Source organism: Schistocerca piceifrons, chromosome 2, assembly GCF_021461385.2.
Source record: "Schistocerca piceifrons isolate TAMUIC-IGC-003096 chromosome 2, iqSchPice1.1, whole genome shotgun sequence".
NCBI lineage: Eukaryota > Metazoa > Arthropoda > Insecta > Orthoptera > Acrididae > Schistocerca > Schistocerca piceifrons.
The window spans coordinates 1,066,572,188-1,066,599,555 of NC_060139.1; the positions used below are offsets into that span (position 1 = coordinate 1,066,572,188).

A 27,368-nucleotide genomic window follows, 5' to 3' on the forward strand; every position below is an offset into this window, starting at 1 on the left:
CGCGATAGGCACAACAAAAAGATTCACACATTATAGCTTTCGGCCATTAAGGCCTTTGTCAGCAATAGATACACACACACACACACACACACACACACACACACACACACACACACACTCTCTCTCTCTCTCTCTCACTCACTCAAACACAACTTGCACACACGTCTGCAGTCGCAGACAACTGAAATCACACTGTGAGCAGCAGCACCAGTGCATGATGGGAGTGGTGGTTGGGTGCGGGTAAGGAGGAGGCTGGGGTGGGGACGGGGAGGGATAGTATAGTGGGGGTGGTGGACAATGAAGTGCTGCAGTTTAGATAGAGGGCAGGAGAGAAGGTGGAGAAGGGGGTACGTAGCGGAAAGGAGAGAAACTAAAAGACTGGGTGTGGCAGTGAAATGACGGCTGTATAGTGCTGGAATGGGAACAGGTAGGGGGGCTGGATGGGTGAGGACAGTGACTAACAGAGGTTGAGGCCAGGAGGGTTACAGGAACATAGGATGTATTGCAGGGAATGTTCCCACCTGCGCAATTCAGAAAAGCTGGTGTTGGGGGGAAGGATCCATATGGCACAGGCTGTGAAGCAGTCATTGAGATGAGGGATATCATGTTTGACAGCGTGTTGAGCAGCATGGTAGTCCACTTGTTTCGTGGCTACAGTTTGTCGGAGGCCATTCATGCAGACAGACAGCTTGTTGGTTGTCATGCCTACATAGAATGCAGCACAGTGGTTGCAGCTTAGCTTGTAGATCACATGACTGGTTTTACAGGTAGCCCTGCCTTTGATGTGATAGGTAATGTTAGTGACCGGACTGGAGTAGATGGTGATAGGAGGATGTATGGGGACAGGTCTTGCATCTAGGTCTATTACAGGGGTATGAGCTGTGAGATAAGGGACTGGAGCAGCGGTTGTGTAAGGATGGATAAGTATATTGTGTAGGTTTGGTGGATGGCGGAATACCACTGTAGGAGGGGTGGGAAGGATAGTGGGCAGGACATTCCTCATTTCAGAGCACGATGCGAGGTAATTGAAACCCTGGCGGAGAATATAATGCAGTTGCTCCAGTCGCGGATGGTAATGAGTTACGAGGGGAATGCTCCTCTGTGGCTGGACTTTGGGAGGTGGTGGGAGACGGGAAAGCTAAGGGACGGGAGATTTGTTTTTGTAGAAGGTTGAGAGGACAATCACAGTCAGTCAGTGAAGGCTTCAGTGAGACCCTCGGTATATTTTGAGAGGAACTGCTCGTCACTGCTAATGCGACAACCACGGGTGGCTAGGCTGTACGGAAGGGTCTTCTTGGTATGGTATGGGTGGCATTTGTCGAAGTGGAGGTACTGCTGGTGGTTAGTAGGTTTGATATGGATGGAGATACTGATGTAGCCATCTCTGAGGTGGAGGTCAACGTTTAGGAAGGTGGCTTGTGGGGTTGAGTGTGTCCAGGTGAAGCAAATGTGGGAGAAGTTGCTGAGGTTCTGGAGGAATGTGGATAGTATGTCCTCACTTTCAATCCAGCTAGCAAAAATGTCATCAGTGAATGTGAAGCAGGTGAGGGGTTTAGGATTCTGTGTTTTTACTTACGATTTCTGTAGATGGCTCATGAATGGTTTGGCATTGGATGGTGCCATGTGGGTGCCCATAGCTGTACCCCAGATTTGTTTGTAGGTAATGCCTTATCAAACCTACTAATAGAGACCTAGATGCAAGGCCTATCCCATACATCCTCCTACCACCATCTACTTCAGTCTGGTCACTAACATCAGCTAACCATCAAAGGCAGGGCTACCTGTGAAACTAGTCATGCGATTTGTAAGCTAAGCTGCAACCACTGTGCTGCATTCTATGTAGGCATGACAACCAACAAGCTGTCTGTCCAATGAATGGCAACCAACAAACTGTGGCCAAAAAACAAGTGGACCACCCTGTTGCTGAACACGCTGCCAAACATGATATCCCTCATCTCAATGACTGCTTCACAGCTTGTGCCTTCTCACAAACACCAGCTTTTCTGAATTGCACAGTGCTACTTACCCCCTCCCCACCTTCTCTCCTGCCCTTTGTCTAAACTGCAGCACTTCACTGTCCACCACCCCCACCATACTATCCCTCCCCCTCTCCGCCCCAGCATCATCCTTACCCCCACCCAGCCACCACTCCCATCATGCACTGGTGCTGCTGCTCGCAGTCGGGTTTCAGTTGTCTGAGACTGCAGACGTGTGTGCAAGTTGTGTGTGTGTGTGTGTGTGTGTGTGTGTCTATTGCTGACAAAGGCCTTAATGGCTGAAAGCTATAATTGTGTGAACCTTTTTATTGCGCCTATCGCGAATCAGTATCTCCACTATATCGTGGGTAGCAACTTTCCTGGATTTTACGTTGTTTGATTGCTTTGTCAATGTTACTCAAGGCATAAAAATTAATAGGTGTAAGAGGTGGAGTCAAAATCTGTAAGACCAATCAACTTTAATTTTATCTATCTGATCTGATGACACCTCAGCAGATGTTGAGGACTATTAAGACAGTCTGTTCAAACCGTCAAGCCCTCCATGATCCGCCATTCTGATAGTTATCCATTTGTCTGCTATTGTACTCCTTTACGCATGAGTCAAACGTTGCAAATACTGTCTGTGAAACTCTCATCTGTTTCTTTCAATTTATCCGGGTCCCATCTTTTTAATTTCCTGCCTGTCTCCAATGTCTTCAGTTTTAGTCAGTAATTCAGAAGCAGTAAATTTTGGTCAGAGTTCACATCCACCCTTCGATATGTTTTGCAGCTTAAAATCTGGTTTCTAAATGTCCATATTACCATTATATATCTTCTTAAGCCTTCTGATGTCTACAGATCTCTTGCATGTATACAACCTTCTTTCATTGTTCTTAAATCAAAATTATGCTTCTGCCACATTAACTTCCACTTTCATACCCCCTTCCTACTCTTTTGCTGTCCATGTTCTATAACTGTTTTTCCTTCACTTCTTTTTCTTACTTTCAAATTGCAGCTCCCATCACAGTGTAAGTTTTGTTCCCCTAGCTGTATGTAGCATTCTTTTATCTCATCACACACAGTCTTTCAATTTCTCCATCATCTGTGGAGAAACTGGGCATTCTTGTACTACTGTGGTGGATGATGGCTTTATATCCAACTTGGCTACTAGGAGACATTCGCTATCCTGTTTGTAGTACGCAACTTGCATTCCTATTTTCTTATTAATTATTAAACCTACTCCTGCAGTAGCCCTGTTTCATTTTCTTTGTCTAACCATGTACTCACCAGGCCAGAAGTCGTATTCTTCCTGCCACCACACTTTAGTAATTCCCACAATGTCTGGCTTCAGCCCATCCTTTTTAAATTATCTAACCTACCTACCCAATTAAGGGATCAAACATTCAACACTTAGATCCATAGAATGCTCATTCTGTTTTTCCCGATGACATCGCTCTCCTGAGTAGTCCCTGCCCTGAGATCTGAATAGGGGACTATTGTACCTCTAGAATATTTTACCCAAGAGAATCATAAAGCCATTAAGCCCTTGGGAAAAATAATGGGTGTAGTTCCCTTGACTTTGAACTGGTTGCAGTACCAGCATAGCAAGGCTATGCTGGCTAGTGTTAGAAGGTCAGACCAGTCAACAATACAGACCGTAGCCCTTGCAACTACTGAAAAAGCAGCTGCCCCTCTAGGAACCGTAACTTTGTCTGGTCTCTCCACAGATATCCCCTCATTGTGGTTGCCGTATCCATGAGACATTTAAGCTACCCCATTTCCGTGAAGTCAATAATTCATGGAGGGGGAGGGGATCGCCTATGCATATTTGTTTATTCAGATATATGCCCAGAGTTAGTGAAAGTCAGCAGAATTATTCCTGTTTAGCTACCTAATGAATTCTGTAATCTTCTTAGGAATTGAATTTCGGGCATTAATCCCTGTTGATGGTGCACACAGTGTCTGCCCCCCCAGGGGATCCACAACTCTTTTGTGGATACGTGTGTAGCGAGCACGGGGCCCCGAGCTAATGTGGCCTTCCTTCCTTTCCGGGCTGCATACCTTCCCTTTCCACATCCTTCCCCATCCCCTGTCTTCACCCCCCCCCCCCCTCACCTCTGGCTCTTTCCTTCACTTTCTCCCCCTCTGGGAGTATGGTTTGCGCCTACGTCCGGAGACGGACACTTGTAAATGTACCGCATTCTTCTTCTTCCTTGCTTGTATGTCTTCTTCCTTCCTTTGTCCTTATCCTTTCCTTACCTCTTCTCTTTACCCTTTTCTCCGCTGCGGCGTTTGAGACCCCCTCTTCTTTCCTTTCCCTTTCTCTTTCTTCCTCCCTGTGCGTGTCTGAAGGCCGACCCACGCACTTCCATGCGTAGCCGGTGACGGGGTAACGCGTAATTCCCCGCCCCGGGTAGACAGGTAGGACACGTACGTACCCCCTGGTAAAGGCCAGGCCCAGGGAGGGGTGATTACCCGAGCTGATACCTTCCGAAAGTGCCGATTGGTCCCTCCGTCCGTTTGTCGGGAGGTGTGACCTGAGGTGTGAACAATCACCTAAGGCGGGTGTGCCCTCGGTGAGGGCCCCCACAAGGGAGGAGCGCGCCATCGGAGACGCCGGTAATCATGGGGGATTCTTCCGCAATGGTTTCCTCACCTTCCACTCTGTCTGCTCACAAACGTAAGTTCAATGAGTCTCAGCCACAGACGGTTCTTCCATCGTTGCCACAGTTCCTTGTTGTTTCTCGGTCTGACGAAGGTCACGACTTTTCCACGGTCAACCCTTTCATTATTCAGAAAGGTGTCGACGCAATTGCGGGTCCTGTAAAGTCTTGTTCCAGATTACGAAATGGTACCCTGTTGTTAGAAACACACAGTGCCCTCCAGGCTCAAAAATTGCTGCGCACTTCTCTGCTCCACACCTTCCCTGTCCGGGTGGAACCGCACCGTACCTTAAATTCCTCGCGTGGAGTCGTTTATACACGCTCCCTCGATGGATTGTCTGACGAAGAAATTCAGCACTACCTGTCTGACCAGGGCGTCACCGCTGTTCGTCGGGTTATGAAAAGGGTTGACTCGAACATCATTCCAACCCGCACTGTCTTCTTGACATTTGACAAAGTTCAACTCCCATCAAAAATCAAAGCAGGCTATGAGATAATTTCCGTTCGCCCTTATGTCCCAAACCCTACGCGTTGCTATCGATGTCAGCGGTTCAATCACACCAGCCAGTCCTGTTCCAATCCGGCCAAATGTGTTACGTGTGGCAAGGATGCCCATGAGGGTGCTTGTCCACCTCCATCCCCACACTGCATCAACTGTATGGGTGACCACGCTGCTTCCTCTCGAGATTGCCCCGTTTTTAAGGATGAAAAGCTCATCCAGGAAATAAGAGTGAAGGAAAAGGTGTCGACCTTTGCTGCTCGAAAGTTACTCGCCAGTCGACAGCCCACCGTGCCTCAGAAAGGAAAATACAGCACTGTCCTTGCTTCTCCTCGGCCAACCAAGGAGGCGGCCACGCAGACTTGCGAACTCACATTTAGTACCACGGTCGTCAGATCGGCCAGCGCAAAGATCGCCCGTTCAACCTCACCACTTTCGCCTGCCCACTCTATGGCTCACCCTTCGTCGGGATCTGCTAAATCTCGAGCCCAAAAGTCAGACGCCAAGTCTTCGAAAAAAGAGCATTCTCGTGAAGAGTTTTTACGTACTGCAACTTCACAACCATCGGTTCCTCCTTCATCTAAACATCATACCTCCAAGAAGGCTACGAAGAAACACAGTTCCTCTCCTTCTCCGCCAAGGCGTGTCCCAACTACAGCACCACCTGGCGGAAATCGCCCTCGGCCATCTTCCGTGTCGCCGAGGCGCACTGCTGGTGGCCGGTCAACTGGCCGATCGTTGGTGGCAGGAGCTGCTCCTGACCAACCTATGGATCAGGATCTTCTGCCTTCGACTGAATGCCATTCCATGCTGTCGGTCGCAAGCTCTGAGCAGTCGTTGAGTTGACAGCACCCTTGGTCACGTTTCTCCATTTTCTGTTCACCCTATGTCCATTATCCACTGGAATATCCGCGGCATTCGCGCCAATCGGGATGAATTGTCGATCCTCTTACGATCCTACTCGCCGGTCATCTTCTGTCTTCAGGAAACAAAGTTGCGTCCCCATGACCGCTTTGTTCTCCCTCATTTTCAGTCCGTCCGATATGACCTCCCCTCTGTTGAAGGCACTCCAGCCCATGGAGGACTCATGATTCTGCTCCATGATACTCTCCATTATCACCCAATCCCCTTAAACAGTTCCTTCCAAGCTGTCGCCGTCCGTCTTTCCCTTTCTGGATACACGTTCTCTCTATGTACGGTATACATTCCATCGTCTACACCACTGGCACGAGCTGATCTCCTTCATCTTCTTGATCAGCTTCCACCCCCCTATTTGCTGGTTGGGGACTTCAATGCCCACCACCCGCTTTGGGGATCTCCACATCCTTGTCCACGTGGCTCACTATTGCTAGACGTCTTCCACCAAGCGGATCTAGTCTGCCTCAACACTGGGGTCCCCACGTTTTTGTCTGCCTCCACGGCAAATTTATCTCATTTGGACCTTGTGGTCGGTACTGTTCCGCTAGCCCGGCGCTTCGAATGGTTCGCCCTTGATGATACACACTCGAGTGACCACTTTCCATGTGTCCTTCGACTGCAGCCTCAACTGCCATATCTGCGCTCGCGACGCTGGAAGTTTGCCCAAGCCGATTGGACACTTTTTTCGTCTCTAGCGACATTCGATGACCGTCGCTTTCCCAGCGTCGACGATGAGGTCACACATTTTACCGACGTTATTCTCACAGCTGCGGAACGTTCAATACCACGCACCTCCGAATTGCCCCGGCGCCCCCCAGTTCCTTGGTGGAACGAGGCATGCCGTGACGCAATACGTGAGCGGCGACGTGCTCTTCGCATTTTCCGTCACCATCCAACTTTGGCCAACTGTATCCGATATAAGCAGCTCCGTGCGCGATGCCGTCGCGTCATCCGCGATAGCAAGAAGGCAAGCTGGCAATTCTTTATTAGCTCATTTAACACCTTCACTCCCTCCTCGGAAGTCTGGAGTCGGCTTCGACGGTTCTCAGGCGCGCCTAGTTTCTCCCCGGTCTCTGGGCTCACTGTCGCGCATGATACCTTAGTGGACCCCGTCGCAATTTCTAACTCATTGGGTCAGCACTTTGCTGAGATTTCGAGCTCTTCAAATTACCCGCCAGCGTTTCTCCCAAAGAAACGTGCAGCGGAAGTGCGACATCTTGCTTTCTCCTCTCAAAATCGCGAAAGCTACAATACTGTTTTCTCCATGCGCGAACTCCAACATGCCCTCTCTTCTTCTCGCTCCTCCGCCCCAGGACCGGATGGTATCCATGTCCAAATGTTGCTGCATTTATCAACCCATAGCCTGCGCTACCTCCTTCGCCTTTATAATCGAATTTGGACCGACAGTACCTTTCCCAGGCGATGGCGGGAAGCTATTGTCGTTCCCGTTCCGAAACCTGGAAAGGACAAACATCTCCCCTCTAGCTATCGCCCCATTTCTCTCACGAGTAGTGTCTGTAAGGTTTTGGAGCGTATGGTGAATTACCGTTTAGCTTGGTGGCTGGAATCCCGCAGTCTTTTAACACCAGCCCAATGCGGATTCCGACAACATCGTTCTGCCGTTGACCATCTTGTTGCTCTCTCCACTTATATCATGAACAATTTCCTCCGGAAACGCCAAACGGTAGCAATATTTTTTGATCTGGAGAGAGCATACGATACCTGTTGGAGGACAGGCATCCTCCGCACACTGTTCTCTTGGGGCTTTCGAGGCCGGCTGCCCCTTTTTCTTCGCGAATTTATGGCAGAGCGCACATTTAGGGTGCGGGTGAACACTACTCTATCCCGTATTTTCTCCCAAGAAAACGGGGTACCCCAGGGCTCCGTGCTGAGTGTTGTACTGTTTGCCATTGCCATTAATCCAATTATGGATTGTCTCCTTCCTGATGTCTCGGGCTCCCTCTTTGTGGACGATTTTGCGATCTACTACAGCTCTCAACGGACCAGCCTTCTTGAAAGACGTCTTCAAGGATGTCTCGATCGCCTCCACTCGTGGAGCATCGAAACCGGCTTCCGTTTCTCACCCAGTAAGACCGTTTGTGTTAATTTTTGGCGACGTAAGGAGTTTCTTCCGCCCTCCTTACATCTAGGTCCTGTCAACCTTCCGTTCTCCGACGTCGCTAAATTCTTGGGTCTTATGTTTGACAGAAAACTGTGCTGGTCCTCCCACGTTTCCTATCTTTCGGCTCGCTGTCTGCGTTCCCTTAACACCCTCCATGTCCTGAATGGCACCTCTTGGGGAGCGGACCGAGTGGTCCTTCTCCGCCTCTATCGCGCCTTAGTGCGCTCGAAATTGGATTATGGAAGCATAGTCTACTCCTCTGCTCGGCCGTCTATTCTTCGGCGTCTCGACTCTATCCACCACCGTGGATTACGTTTACTGTCTGGAGCTTTTTACACCAGCCCTGTGGAAAGCCTTTATGCTGAGACTGCTGAACCTCCGCTATCCAATCGGCGGGCAGTCCTTCTGAGTCGTTATGCTAGCCATTTGTCTTCCATGCCTGCTAATCCAGCCCATGACCTTTTTTTCGACGCCTCCCTTGATGTCGGGTATGCAGGCCGCTCCTCCTCCCTACTACCCCCGGGAGTCCGCCTCCGTCAACTGCTCCATTCTCTTTCCTTCCGCTTTCTTAAAACCTTCTTGACAACTTGGGGTACAGCACCGCCTTGGCTCCGTCCCCGGATCGACTTGCTCAGAGACCTATGTGAATTTCCCAAGGATGGTACCCCTACACTTGTTTACCGTCGGGCATTTGCTGCTCTATGTGCACAAATGACGGAAGCCACATTTATTTACACCGATGGCTCGAAAACATCGTTAGGTGTAGGGAGTGCCTATATTGTTGGCGACACCCCAAATCACTTTCGGCTTCCCGACCAGTGTTCGGTTTATACTGCGGAGCTTTACGCTATTCTCCAGGCTGTCCACTACATCCGCCGCCATCAGCGGATACAGTACGTAATCTGCTCAGATTCTCTCAGCTCTCTCCTAAGTCTCCAAGCTCTTTACCCTGTGCACCCTCTGGTCCACCGGATTCAGGACTGTCTGCGCTTGCTCCACCTGGGGGGCGTCTCAGTGGCGTTCCTCTGGCTCCCAGGACACGCTGGTATCTGTGGAAATGAGGCGGCCGATATAGCGGCCAAGGCTGCAGTCTCTCTTCCTCGGCCAGCTATTCAGTCTCTTCCGTTTACCGATCTACGGAGCGGTTTATGTCGCCAAGTTGCTCATTTATGGCATGCGCATTGGTCAACACTTCCCCATAATAAATTGCGGGAAGTGAAAGCCCTTCCTTGCGCATGGACCTCTTCCTCCCGATCGCGTCGTCGGGAGGAGGTAATTTTAGCTAGACTCCGGATAGGGCACTGTCTTTTTAGTCATCGACATCTTTTAAGCGGTGATCCTCCCCCACTCTGTCCCCACTGCTCTCAGCCGTGGACGGTCAGACACCTTTTAATTGAATGCCCCTATTTTAATCCGTTCCGCTCCCGTCTACAGCTATCGCCTGATCTATCGTCGATTTTAGCAGATGACACGCGCTCGGCTGACCGCGTTCTACAGTTTATAAGTGACAGTGAAATGACGTCAGTCATTTGAAGCCTTTTTTTTTTGGGGGACAACCAACCCCTTTCTATAGTGGATTTTTAAGCATTCCTTCTGCCTTTAGTTTCTCAAATTTTATGACTTTGTTCCCATTGCTGCTGATTTTAAATTTCGTTTTTTTCCTGTTTTCTACGTCACGGGCTGGGCGCTAATGACCATAGAAGTTTTGCGCCCCAAAAAAAAAAAAAAAAAAAAAAAAAAAAAAAAAAAAAAAAAAAAAAAAAAAAACAGTGTCTGCACAAGTAAATGTAAAGCAATTCTATTTGGTTGTGTATTTCTGTGTTCAGTGTTTGCTGCAACTGCAAGAAGTAATAACTGGAGTTGGTGACCTGTGATTCATGTGATTTAAAAGTTTCCCCAGTCTGACAGAGCTATATTCTGGGAATTCAATTCAGTTTGCATCACTATTTTTGTGTGTTTCTTGTTTACTAATGTTTATAACAGTTTTCCCTTATTCTTGATGTTTCAGCCTTATTCCAGAAGTATTTTATTTTTTGAGCATACAGTATAATCCCGTTAGTACGAACTTACTAAAGAACAACTCATAACCCTAGCATAGTTAAATTTCATTGTAACACAAACTTCCAATGTTACAGTATTTTTTTTTTAAGTGTTAAATTTTTTCTGAAATGAATGCAATAAATTTAACTACAGAGCTAACGACCCATTGTTGACTCATTTCTAACTTATTGTGGGTTGGCAGCCACAACTATCATCTCAACAATCAGTGTGTATAGTACATTTAAATAAATTCAGTAATGCATGCATTAACATTTAGAAACATATTCGATGCCAGGTGTTCTTTTAGTCATAGCCAGATCAACTTAGAATACTGAATAAAAATCTGCAAACAGAAGCACGCTAAATGTGGTAAAGAGGAAACAGATGGCTCTAAAAGTACAAGTAAAGCTTAAGATTCTACGTGAGATGACCATGGTACAAAGAAAAGAGCAATTGCATAATAGTTTGGAATTCCTAAATCTACGTTATTCTACGATGATTAAGAATTGAGAAAAAACCATTAATGCTGCTGCGTCAGATTCGAGAAACAGATCTAAACGATTTTGTAGTGCTAAGTATGAAGATACAAGACCTTACTGCTAGAATGGTTCAATCAACTGTGTGCATCTAACACACATTTAAGTAGCCTGATGATTCTGTCAGAGGCAAATGAGCTTGCCAATAGTATAGCCATCAAAAACTTCAGTTGTTCTGCTGGTTGGCTGTATCATTTCCTAAAGAGACATTCAGTTTTATCTTTACGAATTTGTGGTAAAGTAAATACAGTAGATGAAGAAAGTGTGAACAACTGGTTGCATGAGTTCAGCCGAGTGAAGGAAAAGTATGCCTTGTGTGATGTGTTCAGTATGAATGAAACTGGACTTTTGTAGAAACTTTTTCTAAATTGCACGCTGGGGTAGAAGGTGGTAAGTGTCGTGGTGGAGGACACAGCAAACAATGTATAACTGTTGCCCTTGAATATAGTGCGGACAAGCATTAGAAATTTCATCCCTAGGTTATCGGTAAGTCTGAGAAACCACATTGTTTTAAAAATATAAATATTGACACTTTACCTTGCATCTACTCTCACTATGAGAAAGTTCGGATCAACAGCACGTTATTTCACTAGTGGCTTCTTCAATTCAGCATTCCAATGGTTGCGCAAAACAAACATGTTCTCCTTACAAAAATGGCTCTGAGCACTATGGGACTTAACATCTATGGTCATCAGTCCCCAAGAACTTAGAACTACTTAAACCTAACTAACCTAAGGACATCACACAACACCCAGTCATCATGAGGCAGAGAAAATCCCTGACCCCGCCGGGAATCGAACCCGGGCACGGGAAGCGAGAACGCTACCGCGCGACCACGAGCTGCGGACTGTTCTCCTTACATTGGACAAGTGTACCACCCATAACATACAGTATCTGAACCTAACCAACATAAATGTTCAATTTTTTCCACCAAATGTGACAAGCTGCCTTCAGCCCTTGGACCAAGGCATCATTTCTTTCATGAAGAGAGCTTATCGCAAGCAGATTGTAAACACTGCAGTTTGTGCTGCTGGAAACAACACTGCTTGATGCAATAAAAACCATTGCAGCAGCCTGGAACTCTTGTGTTGCTACATCATATAAGGAAGTGCTTTAACAGAGCATGGGGACATAGCAACACTGAAGATGCCCACGAGTTAAACGATGCCGCGTCACCTGATGAATGGATAGTTCTGCAAGACATTGTGCAAACCCAGGGATTAGTTTTGAGACATTCAGTAGTGCATATGAGTGTTGCTGTATGTGGTTCTGTAGAATCTAATGTGCTGAAAGCTGTGACTGAGGTGCAAGAAGGGTCATCAGAAAAAAGAGGAGGAAGAGAATACAGGTACCATTCCACCTATACTTCAGGATATGTTTACAGCCTTGGACAGTTTAGAACAGTTTTCTTAAACATTCAGTGTCACTGCTGGGTTTACGTGCGCTTTAGTTATAATTAGTTGTGAAATTATTAGATATTTTCATTCCCGTAAATGTCAGTAAACCATGCTCGATTTATTCCCAAGAAAATAGTGTAATTTGTGAGTACTTGTACTTCTACAGTCGCTTTATAGTGTTACAAGTCTATAGTAATGTAAAGTGATTGATATTGTAGTGCATTACGGGTTACTGTACTGCTGTAACCTGAATTTTTTTAACAGGAACTCTTGATTTTTTGGTCCTGTCAGATTTGTGTCAACGATGTTATACTGTAGTACATGACTTTTGCTTTTGTAATGACAGACTGGAGGATTCCACACCTGTTGTTGGAAGTGTTTCACAGCTCAAAATCAGGGATTGAAATAATTATCTTATCATTATATAATCAGTCTGAAACCATCCTCTGTCTCCAGGTCTTTACCACTTACACAAAGCTTCCGTCTCATTTCTTTCCCCCATGTTTATGTTCTACTGTAAAGATTTCTAATTACAGCTACCAGTCACAAAATTTGTTAACTAATGTATTATTTATTTATTGTGCGACATGTTTCGAGGGTATACCTCAACATCAGGTTATAGGACATTACAAAAACAGTTTCACAATAGGATCATGCAGATGTTAAAAAGTCTTTTCATAAATGCTGTGGTTCTCCTGTAGAAGAAGAGTAAACCTAGTAAGAGGCGAAGTCACTTTGTAAGCTGGAGTGATGTTTGCATGAAAATGTTTTGTAACAATCACTCACTTTGTTCTTATGGCGTGACAGTCTTGTTGTGATGAGCTGAGGTGTTTCCAGTTCTGTGGCTCTCTTGGCTTTCTTGATCACTGGTATGTGTGTGAAGATTTGTGAACAGTGATCAAGAAAGCTGAGAGAGCCACAGAAATCGAAACACCTCAGCTCATCACAACGAGACTGTCACGCCATAAGAACAAAGTGAGTGATTGTTACAAAACATTTTCATGCAAACATCACTCCAGCTTACAAAGTGACTTCGCCTCTTACAAGGTTTTCTCTTCTTCCACAGGAGAACCACAGCATTTATGAAGAGACTTTTTGACATCTGCATGATCCTATTGTGAAATTGTTTTTGTTATGTCATATAGCCTAATGATGAGGTATACCCTCACAACATGTCGCACAATAAATAAATAACACATTAGTTAACAAATTTTGTGGCTGGTAGTGGTAGTTAAAAACCTTTACGTATTTTTTGAGACACTCACCGTCAAAAAATAGTACAAATGCCTTCAAACTCTCTTATGTTCTACTGTTTAACTTCTCTTCCTCTTCCTCCTATCAAATTCCATTCTCTCATCATAATTACTTCCATTTCCTCATGATCTGCAGAGCTAGTTGGCACATGAACTTATACTACACTTGTGTGGCAGGATTTATGTCTGTCTTGGCCATGATAATGTTTCTAATAACCAAATATAGCTGTGCAATAATATAAAAATAAGTGCATTAAAATTTTGAGTTTGAAGAAGCGTTAAGAAGGACTTGCTCACTGGAAAAGTAACAAACAAACTGATGTTAGTCAAAATTAAATAAAAAAATTATCTTTGGAGGTTAAAGCATTGGGAATAACTCATCTGCTATGGTGTAGTGGTTAAAGTTGTTGTATAGTGGCACTGGGTCACCAATTTCATTTCTGCCTGTTACATTTATTTATCAGTTGAGAACTGTAATTTCTGGAAGTTTCTGGCAGTTATTTATTTATGGAATATTGGAATTTACTAGAACATTGTCTGTATGCATAAATCACAAACTCTGCTGAGGGAGACAGTTCAGCTCTGTCTGTGCTTTTATGTGTTCTTAATAAACATGCTCTCAGTGTGAAATCCTAGTTGTGTTTATGATCCTGCTGTTATAAGTGGGTGGTTTCTACGTGACATGTTTACCTGATTGTAAGGCGATCCCTTTTTTCTTTAAGAGTTTTGTTGAAAAAACTATATTTTTAGTGTATTCTGACTAAACAAAATTAAAAACTGTTTTATTGACATTAAATATTTCTCTACAATGTTAGAATTGTTCCTATTTAAACTTAGGCCATTTCAGTGTCTACAATTTAATAATGCAGGAAGAAATAAAATAAAAAGAAACGTTCTAATCTCCACAACCTTTTCCACATACTAAGCCCATCGGCTGTGGTATCACTATTTCTAATCATCGCCATCATCCTAATAGCATAGTTGTGTAATTTATATCTTTATTCTCACAAATATTTCACTAATGAAAGAGAGGCACACAGCAGTCAGTCGCGATCCCATTAGCTTTTATTATTCTTAAAAATTTGGATTTTGGCTATATTCATAGCTGAAATCTAGATTTGCAAGAATAATAAAAGCTAATGGGATTGCGACTTATTGCTGTGTGCCTCTCCTTCCTTATAGTTTACAATCGCTGTGCGCAACAGTTGGTGGAATCAAAGTTGGTTATATATTTCGCTGTTTCTTCCAAATATGTTGCAATATCTGAGATTGTGGTTACAGTGGAACCTGGGAATGCAGCTGTCTTTTTTCCAAATACGTATCAGATTTCTCTTCTATACTGATGTGAGAATGTTACAATGTTTCTTGCTTCCTAACATATTGTCTACCCTCTGCTCTTTCATTGGCTGCGCAGAATATCATCTCATAATCAAACAAAATATTGGCTTGCATTCAGAATAAAGTAATGTTTTTTGAAGGGCAGCATTTTCATCTTTCAATGTTAACTTTACTTAACAAGTACCATAATTGTTTGTATGTGGTAGCCATACAGGTATGAGAACTTTTATCACAAACCTCTTCAAGTACAACAAAAATTGTAACATAATAGCATTAAATTCTATGTCTTCCTGTGCTTCACAAAATGTCAGATTTTAAGCAGAGCAATAGATTGTTCTGGATTGTTCTGCTGGGTAGTTCATAGTTTCTCGTATATCCCTTGCATTATGCCACGTAAGTCAAATGTCACATAATTGTTCGAGCGAGGTTGGTACTGTATTGAGCACTTCAGCTTGTCAGGAAATCTTGAACTTGTTAGAGTGCATGTATTATTTGCCCTACCTAACCTGCATTCTTCAAAATAAATCTGCCCATGATCTCAATAGCCAAAGTGTCATCTGTTACAGTAAGAAGACACCTGTATCAATCTATTAAACAATGTGAAAATTTGACCTCAGCAGCAATAGTTGAATATGCAAATGTAAGATGAAAAACTAAATGGTACTGACCAACTGTCATTCCATCCTCAGGCTATAGGCATCATTGGATGCAGATATGGAGGGGCATGTGGTCAGCACACCGTTCTCCCGGCCGTTGTCAATTTTCGTGACCGGAGCCACTACTCCTCAATCAAGTAGCTCCTCAACTGGCCTCACAAGGGCGGAGTGCATCCCGCTTGCCAACAGCGCTAGGCAGACCGGACGGAGACCCATCCAAGTGCTAGCCAAGCCCGACAGCACTGAACTTCGGTGATCTGGCGGGAACTGGTGTTATTACAGAGGCATGGCCATTGGCTTAAATGTAAGATGACCCCGTAGTTTTCCAATCACAAATTTGGGAAAAAACCTCATCTATAATCAAGTACGTACAATACATTAATAAAGATGCTGGGCATATCTAGTCATTGAGATAACGATGGCTCCAATAAGACTGTGTAAAAGCTGCCACCCTCACTGACACATGACTGAATATAAATAGTACATTCCTCTTACAATCCAAATTGTCAAGGTATCAATGGTTACAAAAGTGTCAGTGAGTCAGGTACAATCAAGCAATCGAAAGTGTTTTCGGAAGAAGCTGGCCAGGATCCAACGCAATGGCCGAAAGAGATTCATTGTTCTCACTAAATCCAAGTGATAGGATGACATTAATGGTTTTTGCCAGCATCTGCTTTTACATGGCTGGTACAGCCCAGCAGTGGTTTGTGAATAGAGGTAAAGCTCAAGAGCTGGCCAAATGTCTGCTAGAAATTAACAAAACATTTGGTGACATGCAGCACCAGGTTGGTATAGCCAAAGTACAACTGAACCCAAGGCCAATGTCAAGGGCAGACTACACAGTTGTATTAACGAAGTGTGTTGGCACTGTGTCAGTCATTGTATCCAAATATGATACTGAGCAAGGTGGCGCAGTGGATAGTACACTGGACTCACATTCGGGAGGACAGTGGTTCAAACTCACATCTGGCCATCCTAGGTTTTCCATGATTTCCCTAAATCACTTCAGGCAGGATGTTTCATTTGAAAGAGCACAGCTGACTTCCTGCCCCATCCTTCCCTAATCTGATGGGCCCTATAACGTCACTGTTTGGTCCCTTCCCCCAAATCAGCCAACCAACCAAATATGACAGAAGCCAACAAAGTTTCACACTTAATGGAGGGTGTGGCAGAGAACATCTATCAGGTGCTTCTTTTGAAAGATCTTCCTACACCAGAGGACTTCGTCAAGTGCGCTGGCACAAAGAAATGGGTCACAATAGAGAATCCTGAATTATGTTTCATAGATGTCCTATTGTAGTATCAATGGCAGTCTTGATGGGCCTCGCATTGCTAGGTTAAGAGATCATCAGAAAAGAAATATGAGGATTTATGACATCTGTTAATGTCAACCCTAGATAGCCAGATGTAGCAGCATTGGATGTTTAACCTCGCCCGCAGGAGATACCATCATTAAATCACAAAGGGGCTGGACGTTCATTGACACCAATGTCTGAAAGCCAAATAGTTCATTTAGAAATAGAATTGGAAACCCCGGATTTATTCTGCATAAGACAACATCTAAGTTCCTTGTCGTAGATATAACTGGCTCCATTGCCAGTTGGTTTAGTGTGCAGAAAAATGGACATTTTGTTATTGAATGACAACAGGCCAATATGTTTCCATTGTGGCTGTCGGGGCCTGTCATACTCAAGTGTAAAGAACGAAGAAGAATGTTCAGTGACTAATGTACTGCAAGACACCATACAGGGCAGTTCTATGTGCTGCCGCCCTGCCGGACACAGCTCCTCACCATATCCTAATCTAGGTTGCTCTTCAGTGCGCTATAGTCATGCAGGTGTTCACCATCATAATACAGAAGTTCCAGTCACTTGTCCAGCTTCCAAAGTCAGGAAAACTAAACGAGGTGACCACCTGCAGTTGTGGGCCTAAAGCAAATGAAAATCCTCCACTGATGGCAAGTGGCAAGATGTTGGAAAATCACATTGATATCATTAGCGATCTCTGACCTGCACTGATACTAGTCTATTCTGGGTCATCATTTTCTGTGGTGACAGATGGCTATAGTCACCACGAAGATTATGTTCTGAGATTAAGGATCATTGTGCTGAGGGTTCCAAATGAAAAATATGTCCAGCCAGCAGGAACTTCTGTGTGAGAGCAAATATCAGTGACAGAACACTGCCGTTGTAATTTGTCATTTTACCAGAATGTGGCAACGATGATAATCTTAGATGAGACTTCTTGCAAGCCTCACAACCAAGGTTGGTGTGGCTGTTTATAAGAAGACTGCTCTTGTTACATTTTTGAGCCTCTACCAGTTCAGAGTAATGCTGTCTGGTCTGTGTGACAATGCAGCATTGAGTGCATGATGGACATCCTACTTAGACAACTTAAATGGATGATGTATCTAAATAGAACTGTTGTTTTCTATCAGACAATTGAAGAGAATTTAAGCTATTTGACAACTGTGCTGAAGTGCATGTCAAAAACTCAGTCAGAGAAAGTATCTCTTTTTTGTCCAAAAAATAAAAATCTTGGGGCACCTGGTTAATGGAAATGGAGCCCATCCTGATCCAGAAAATGTAAGAACCATAACAGATTTTGCAACCACTCTGTATATATAATACGTGAGAGGCTTCCTCTGAATATGGTCTGACTACAGACAATTCATAAAGGAATTTTAATTGCCAACTGCTGCCACTACAAGAACGACCCAATAGGATGGAAAATGTTGCTCATTATTGCAGCTCACTTATGGCCAACCATACTGAAGTATTTTCACAACCCTCCAAATCAGGCATCTGTTACATGTGAAACCCCTTGATAGACTCAGAAGCAGGTATTGTATGTGTCATCTCTGCTGGTCTGTCAGACAATATGTAAGACACTATAGGGAATGCGAACTATCGGAGCATGTCTGTCAGTTACCCTCATGGTATATACTTTGGAATTGACCTCTTGACAAGGTTTCCCAAATTGATGTAGGACTTAATGGATAAATAGTGTACCCTGACTGCCTTGCCCACCAAGGCTGTACTAACTGCTGAAGTCCCAGATATCGTCAGATTGCTTGTTGTAAATATAATTTTGAGGCATGGTGCAGCACATATAATGATAATGGCTAACTGTTTCAGTCAAAACTGAATAATGAACGTACAGAATATATACAGAATAATGAACGTCTGCTGTCAATGGCCTCAAGGAATGTTTTTAATAAGGTGATGTATGTTGATGTTGAATGGTAAGACTCCAATTAGGTACTGTCGTAGCCTCTGCATACAATGCAGAAAAGAAAGGCACAGCAGTTTTCGTGCTGTTTTTTCTAATCCACAGTCGGGAGGATGAAAAACAAAATGTTTGTTTCCAGAGATATGGGCTGGTGGGAGCAGTATTATGCTATGGAAGGCATCCTCCTGAGCTTGTGTGGGCCCTGTGGTAGTAATCGAAGACGTGCTGACTGCTGTGAACTGCCTGCATCCCTTTATGATTGATGTCTTCTTTGATGGTGATGTGTGTCTCAGAGCCAGTAGTGTACTACAGTAGTTTTAGGAGCATTATAGTCAACTCATATTGATGTCTCGGCGACCAAATCCATCTGACATACGTCCAGTGGAATCCGTCTGGGCCGCTATCAGATGACATTACCATATACGCAAATTAAATTACACAAATTACGTGACCTGTGCACAGACATCGAATGCCAAATACCTCCACAAACCTACCAGTAAACTGCCGGATCCCTGGTGGTCGTAATGTTTTGGATCATCAGTGTAGTGTAGTGTAGTGTAGTATAGTATAGTGTAGTGTTTAGTAGACACTTATATTAAGGACACAAAGTTTGAACAGTTTTGAATAAAGCAAACTGTACAAACGTTATTTCAGTAATTATTTCAGAACTGCTTGGGTAATCATTCAGTAATGAATGGACATGCGTGCTTGTCTGTGCATCTGAGACAGACAAATAATATACATTAATAGAATACAGTTATTTGCTGATTCTTCTGCCAACAGACTGTTAGAATTCCACATCCACGAATAAGACTTTTATGGCAATTTCATATAATATTTTTATCTTTAGTTGAAGAGCATGAAGAGTATTAAAGGCAACTTCTTTTCCAAAGTTAAAACACCAGCATCAGCTTGGATTTGTGATTTTGTTTTCAATCCAAAGAGAGAATATCAGGTAAAAGTGTGACAGCTTCAATTTTCCTCTTTATTAAATAGCTATAATAAACTTTGTTAATTTTATGTTCCAGCCACAGCCCAAGCAACAGATGGTTCACCATATGGCTGGTAACACAGGCACATACATGTCTGGCTCAATTACAAGTTTATCAAACACTGGGAATGTTAAACTATCTGGCAGTAAGCAGCAGCAACAACAACAACAACAACAACAGCAGCAGCAGCAGCAACAACAACACTTGCAGCAGCACTTGCAACAGCAGCAACAACAGTCTCAAGGACAACAGTCTATGTCAATTGTGAAACGACAAGGACCATTGACGACAGTTTCAAGAACACAGACAATTACAATTCCAAAACCAGTAATTAAACTCTCTGCAGGTACTGTATAACTGCAGCACTCGAGTCAGTAACATAGAATATATTTTAGTGTTTCAGTGTGTGTAATAATGTTTCACAGTGGAGTATGTGTCATGAAAGTTTTCCGACTACATGTTATAGCAGGATTTCACATTAATAATATGGTCCAAAGGTAAGCCTTCTTCAGCCACTGTGCTGATGTTTTTCTCAGTGTTAGCAATTTTTGGAAATTAGTGTGTTACTACCATCTCTAGAAAATCCAACAACAATATGAAATGGATAGGACACTAATCGCCACATAGAGGAGGCATTGAGTGGCATTGAAAAAATCCAGCTAGCCATTGTCAACTGTTGGGCTGAGACCATCATATAGAGACAAAATGCACGCCATTCACAAATGCATAATATACAAACGTGGACACTGTCATCTCTGGGTGTGACTTCATCTGCTGTGAGCAACAGTCTTGACTGGAACGAGTAGTGGTGATACAGAAGAAACCTGGGTAGGAAGGAGAAGGGGCAGCATCAGGGCAGGGATGGAGGATAATCCTATTGTTGTCTGTGGTAGTGTGCAGGAGTGTGATGGAGACAGGATAGTGGGCTGTCAGGTGCAGCATCAGGAGGCTTTGCTGGTGTACGTGCGTGCGAGAGGGAGGGGCAGAGGGGAGAAGAGAGAAGTGGACAAAGAAAGGAAAAGGACAATGCAGGTGTGCTGATAGGATAGAAGGCATTTTCAGGGCTGGAGTGAAAAGTTCTCACAAGTACAGTTCAGAAAAGCTGATGTCAGTGGGAATAATCCAGAGAGCACAGGCCTGATCACTCAAAGACAACAGTGACCTTGTGTGTGTGAGCTACGCATGTGTGGATGTGTGCATGTTTTATGTATGTTTGATGGCAGACTTGTTCTATGTAACTGCAACGTAACCTCACTAAATTTATTGAACATATGTGTTAAACAAATAATGTCCGATTTCTGCTCAAATTTCCATTTAAAATTGGATCTTTAGCATCAAAATACTCTAGAACGGTCATGCAGAATGAGAAAAATCTTGCCAAATAAAAGGCTTTTTGACAGCCATCATACTTAATTGTAAAGAAGTAATTAATCAAAGATCTTGTAATTTCCTTCACATAACTGTACGAGGAACCTAGAATTCGATGTGTTGTGTCAAATTTTGTTTATTGCATTAATGCAGATTGAAGACACTGGTGCATCTACCATACAGATTTGTAGCAACTAAGTGTTGTCTATGGCTCCAAGCAGCCGAACAGAACAATTTCTAGTCAATGATCCATGTAAACACAGCCCACAGCATTATGGAGCTATCACCTGTTACAGAGTGTCTTGTTAAAAACTTCGGTCCATGGTTTGTGGGGTCTGCACCACACTCGAGTACTGTCATCAGCTCTTACCAATTGAAAACTCAACTAATCTAACCAGACCACAGTTTTCCAGTGGTCTAGGGTCGCACCAACATGGTCAGGAACCCAGGAGATGTGCTGCAGGCAATGTTGTCCTATTAGCAAAGGCACTTGCATCAGTCATCTGCTGCCACAGCCCATTAATGCCAAATTCCACTGCAATGTCCTAACAAATATGTTTGTCATACATCCTAGATTGATTTCTGCAGTTATTTCACACAGTGTTGCTTGTCTGTTAGCACTGACAATCCTATGCAAATGCTGCTGCTCTCAGTTGTTAAGTGAAGGCTGTCAGCCACTGCATTGTCTGTGGTAAGAAATAATGCCTGAAATTTGATATTCCCAACACACTTTTGACACTGTGGATCTCAAAATATTGAATTCCCCAATTATTTCTGAATTAGAATGTCCTATGCGTCTAGCTCCAACTACTATTATGTGTTCAGTCTGTCAGTTCCCATCATGCGGCCAAAATCGCATTGGAAACATTTTCATATAAACCATTTGAGTACCAATGCACTGCCCTTTTATACCTTGTTTACATGATACTACCACCAACTGTATATGTGCAAATTGCTATCCCATGTCTTTTGTCATCTCAGTGTACATACATATAAAGCACACATATGCTTCTATATAAACGTATGTACCTTATAAACAGAAAAATACTCATTGGTAAATGGCCAGTCATTGTATTTGTATGTAATAATTGTCATGTCTACAGTTTCATATGTAGAGGCAGTGTCATGTGTCTGCAGTTTTACTCGTGAACTTGTGTACTTGCTCTCCTTTGTATGTGGGGCAAGTTGAATTGTACCCAACAACAGATTTGAGTGACAAGTTTTTAGCTACATGGGCAGTGCCAGACACTCATGAGTACGAGTTCAGAGCACACAGAGACAGCAAGCCCAAAGATGACATCACAGGATTCACTGGCAAGTTTAAGCTAGTGTACAGAGCTCGTACCTAATTTTTGATCACTGGTACCACACTTCCAGCTACCATTACTATTATACTAATGGTGAAGTGGATGATGAAAGTGGCACTTGAAGAAAAGAAATAATGCTCCCTGCTGCGGTAATGGCACAGCTGGGAACAACTTCAGACTAAGTGATGTTAGTGAAACGCCCACACAGCTCTGAAATGTCTCACAAGTTTGAAACAAAAGAAACTTACACAATATTTCAGTAAATAAATGGGAGCAAACTATAATAAATATAGCATTCTATATTGTATTGCTTACAAGGAAACCTCCCCATCGCATCCCCCTCAGATTTAGTTATAAGTTGGCACAGTGAATAGGCCTTGAAAAACTGAACACAGATCAATCGAGAAAACAGGAAGAAGTTGTGTGGAACTATGAAAAAATAAGCAAAATATACAAACTGAGTAGTCCGTGTGCAACATAGGCAACATCAAGGACAATACGAGCCAAGGAACGCCGTGGTCCTGTGGTTAGCGTGAGCAGCTGCGGAACTAGAGGTCCTTGGTTCAAGTCTTCCCTCGAGTGAAAATTTTACTTTATTTATTTTCGCAAAGTTATGATCTGTCCATTCGTTCATTGACGTCTCTGTTCACTGTAATAAGTTTAGTGTCTGTGCTTTGCGACCGCACCGCAAAAGCGTCTACTAATCGCACGGTCGCACGCTTTTGCGGTGCGGTCGCAAAGCACAGACACTAAACTTATTACAGTGAACAGAGACGTCAATGAACGAACGGACAGATCATAACTTTGCGAAAATAAATAAAGTAAAATTTTCACCCGAGGGAAGACTTGAACCAAGAACCTCTCGTTCTGCATCTGCTCACGCTAACCACGAGACCACGGCACTCCTCGGCTCACACTCTCCTTGATGTTGCCTATCTTGCACATGGACTACTCAGTTTGTATATTTTGCTTATTTCTTCATAGTTCCACACAACTTCTTCCTGTTTTCTCGATTGATCTGTGTTCAGTTTTTCAAGGCCTATCCACTGTGCCAACTTATAACTAAATCTGAGGGGGGGTGCGATGGGGAGGTTCCCTTGTTAGTAGAATATTTCCAGATTGTCTGGATTTTCAGTAAGTCAGATTATATCAGGTCCCACCTGGTATGGATGAATGAAGTTCTTGTGTAACAATTAATTAAAGTTGTATTTCTTTTATTTTTCTTATGGTGGTAATGAAATACTGCCCCCCCCCCCCCCCCAAAAAAAAAAAAAAAAAAAAAAAAAAACCACACACACACACACACACACACACACACACACACACACACCTCTGACAGTAGTAATCATTACTGAAAATGCATTAATATTGCGAGGGTTGAAGTTAATCAATTGCCTACCTTTCTTCTTGGAAAGAGGAAATACTCAAATTGGCTTCACAAAAATATATTCCACTTCTTAAAACTATTGTCAATTCAGAACTCTAATGTTTCGTTAAAAGCAGCAAAGGGAAGAATGTGAAACATTCAAAATTAACCCAAACCACACCAGATGTGGATATTCATTTTTTTTAGACACATTCTTGTCATCCTGAACGTGTAGTGATTACAGTGAGAGAATTGTTGTGAAAGAAAATCTAGATCATCACAGTAGATAGTATAATTACAATAATACAAAAAACATATTGTACAACAGATAAAGAGGAGTAGGCCTCATGTAAATAAATGAGAAGGGAATTTTCTTTCAGTGGAACAAACTATTGGCATGTTGACAGAACAGTTTTTCATCAGTTACAGGCAAATGTGCAGTGTTTCTCTGTAAACTGGTGTTGATCCTTATTGCAGTGTTAATTAATTCATCAGCACTGGACTTCTTGGAAACTCGAAACACCGCACATCCAGAACTAACTCTCTCATAGCTTTGAAGTTCTGTTCTCATAAATATGGAAGTTCAGATGATGCAAAATCCAGCATGAAATAATGACAATATTATGAAAAGGATAGTTGCTACTCATCATGTAGCAGAGATGCCGAGTCCCAGATCAGTGCAACAAAAAGACTGTCAGCAAATAAGCTTTCAGCCAAAAAGGCCTTAATCAGAAATAGACAAAACACACACACACACACACACACACACACACACACACACACACACACACACACACCAACACCAACATGACTGCAATCTCTGGCTGCTAAATCCACAGTGCCAATTTGTAATAAATCCTATCGCATAGAACTGAGAAAGTAACAATATTCTGATAAGGATAGATTGCTACTGACCATAAAGGTGACACATTGAGTTGCAGACAGCCACAAAAAAGACTATTACACACTTATCTTTTGGTGAAAGTCTTCTGTGGCCAGAGAGAGCAGTTGTGTGCCTGAGGTGTACTTGCGTGCAGGAATGTGTGTTTTCCTTTCGAAGAAGACTTTGGCCGAAAGCTAAATGTGTAAACAGTCTTTTTGTTGTGCCTGTCTGCAACTCAGCGTGTCATCTTTACAATAAGTAGTAATCTATCCTTTTTATAATAGTGTTGATATTCCAATCTGGACTTTACATTGTTTGGATTACATTAATAAATTCCTCACTAACTGTATACAATACTGATGTTATCAATGTGAATGGACCAAGACTTAATGGAGATTGAACATTTTCATTATCTAATTACAAGCTCAGTCAAAAAGGTTTTGATTTCTGATAATGACATGATTATTAGAGTAGATGCACCAAATAGCTGTTTATAATAAGTAATCTTTATTTACAACAGACTGTTCCGGCTTTATCGCCATTTTCAAGTATGTCTAGGTTGATGTGACATCCATATTACGTCGTTAGTGGACTGTCTGATAACTGTCACTGTTTTAATAAGATGGTAAATGATGTCAGTATGTTGAAAATAAAATGTTAATTATGATGTGACAGTAGTTTGACAGTAAGCGTGGAACTGTCAAACTACTGTCACATCATAATTAACTTTTTATTTTCAACATATTGACAATATTTACCAGCTTATTAAAAGAGTAACATTTATCAGACAGTCCTCTAACAGTGTAATATGGACGTCACATCAATTTAGATGGACTTGAAAATGGCGATAATGCCAAAACAGTATGTTGTAAATAAAGATTGCCTATTATAAGCATTATTTGGTGCATCTGCTCTAATAATCATGTCATTATCAGACATATATTATGCTGGAGGCTCTAAAGAAAAAAACTTCTAATTTCTTGTTATTTTTAATTATTGCAATAATGCGAAACAAGATTTGTGACACTGCAGATCCCAGCTTCTCACACCCGTTAGCCATTGGCTATAACATTGCTGTGACCAGCACTGCAAAGTGCTGCATCAACTGAGAAATATAATACTACATTGTCACAGTCTTTTAAACTCTTTACATAATAGAAAGCGAACAGCATTTAGTGAATATTATGAAAGATGGCTACTATAAATACATTGAAATGAAAATTTATAATTACCCATTGTAGCTAAGGTGGAAAGAACATCAGAATTACCATCGATATCTGGAACACTGCATATTCCCCTTCCTAAATGAGCAATATAGATTTTTATGATTGCTACTTTTTAATTCTATAACAAATCAATTACAGCACAGTGCTGGATAAATGAATCTAATAACTTACTCCTCAAAGTAATAGAATTTAACATGCCAAGTGTTCTTGCTGTTTGACTATTACACCACAGTAGTCTGTTATGAGATTATCATTCTGTAATAATAATAATAATAATAATAATAATAATAATAATAATAATAATAATAATTATTATTATTATTATTATTATTTTATGTGCCTCAACAGCCTGATACATTTCACTTGGATACCACTCAGGCAGTTTGAACAAACGTGTTGTGACATTACTACAAGAACGCTGATACAACATAATAATTTTGTGTGACTCAGTGGCCTGACGCTAGTCTTTCACTTGGATGCCACTCGGGCAATTTGAACATACATTGTGACATTACTACAAGAATGCCAATACAGCCACAGTACAACATGTCATTCAACTAGGTGCTCATTATGTGCCCGATGTCTTTCAATCTCTTAATAATTTCAGTTGGAATGAAAGCTCTAAATTTCTTTACAACCCATCATTTAAATCTCTGCACACTATGTGCTCAAGGTTTACTTACTTCTTAATACTCACAATAAAAGTGAGTTGCAATTTCTTTACAAACATTAATCCAGCTTACACACACATACACTCAGCCGCAATTTCGCTTTTAATAAACACAGTAGGAATGGATTTGTTTTCCTCATAATGACACATTATTCAAATCTATGCACGTTGTGTACCTGTGTCTTTCTACCTTGTAATTACAGTAAATGAATGACAAGAGCTTTCGTTTTTCCACTGACAAAACCATTTCTTCAAATCTCTGGCAGCGCATGTGGTTTCTTCCACTGTCTTTACAACTTGGGCCTGTTGCTCTTGAAACTACGAAATTCCTGGGGGCTCATACTCGATGAGAAACTTTCTTTGTCCTTCCATGTGTCTTACCTGGCAGCCTGCTGTATGCGGTCCCTCAATGTCATACGTGTCCTCAATGGTACTTCCTGAGGTGCGGATCGAACCAGCCCCCTCAGTTTGTACCAGTCCCTTGTCCATTCAAAACTAGACTATGGGTATTTCATTTATGGATCTGCACGTCCATCCATCTTACGTAGTCTCAATACTATCCACCATTGTGACATCCGTTTGGCCACTGGCACTTTTTACACTACCGTGGTTGAGAGTCTGTATGCAGAGGCTGCCAAACTACCACTGCCCTACCGCCATGGCTTCCTCCTCAGCAGATTTGCATGCCGTTTGTCTGCCATGTGTGGCCACCCATCCAATGCCTCCTTCTTTGATGACCCCAGCAAGGGGTGCGCTCCTGTTCTCTGTTGCCTCCTGAAGCTCACTTTTGACTCTTGCTCCAGCAGCTTAACTTCACACTACCTGCAACTTTCCCGGTGGGTGTGAACCCTTCACCATCTTGGCATCATGAGGCTGCCCATGTTCACTTTGGCCTTCCTAAGCACATAACTTCAGCCTCGCTCTATC

At 42.8% G+C, this 27,368-nt stretch overlaps 1 protein-coding gene across 1 annotated transcript in view; it reads left to right on the top strand.

Moving 5' to 3' along the window:
• LOC124777751 (transcription initiation factor TFIID subunit 9-like) overlaps nucleotides 1–27,368 on the top strand; it is a 106,435-nt gene that overhangs the window by 67,107 nt on the left and 11,960 nt on the right. Inside the window, exon 4 of the mRNA XM_047253253.1 lies at nucleotides 19,658–19,967. Coding sequence (XP_047109209.1) covers nucleotides 19,658–19,967 — 310 coding nt within the window. The remainder of the gene's footprint in view (nucleotides 1–19,657; nucleotides 19,968–27,368) is intronic.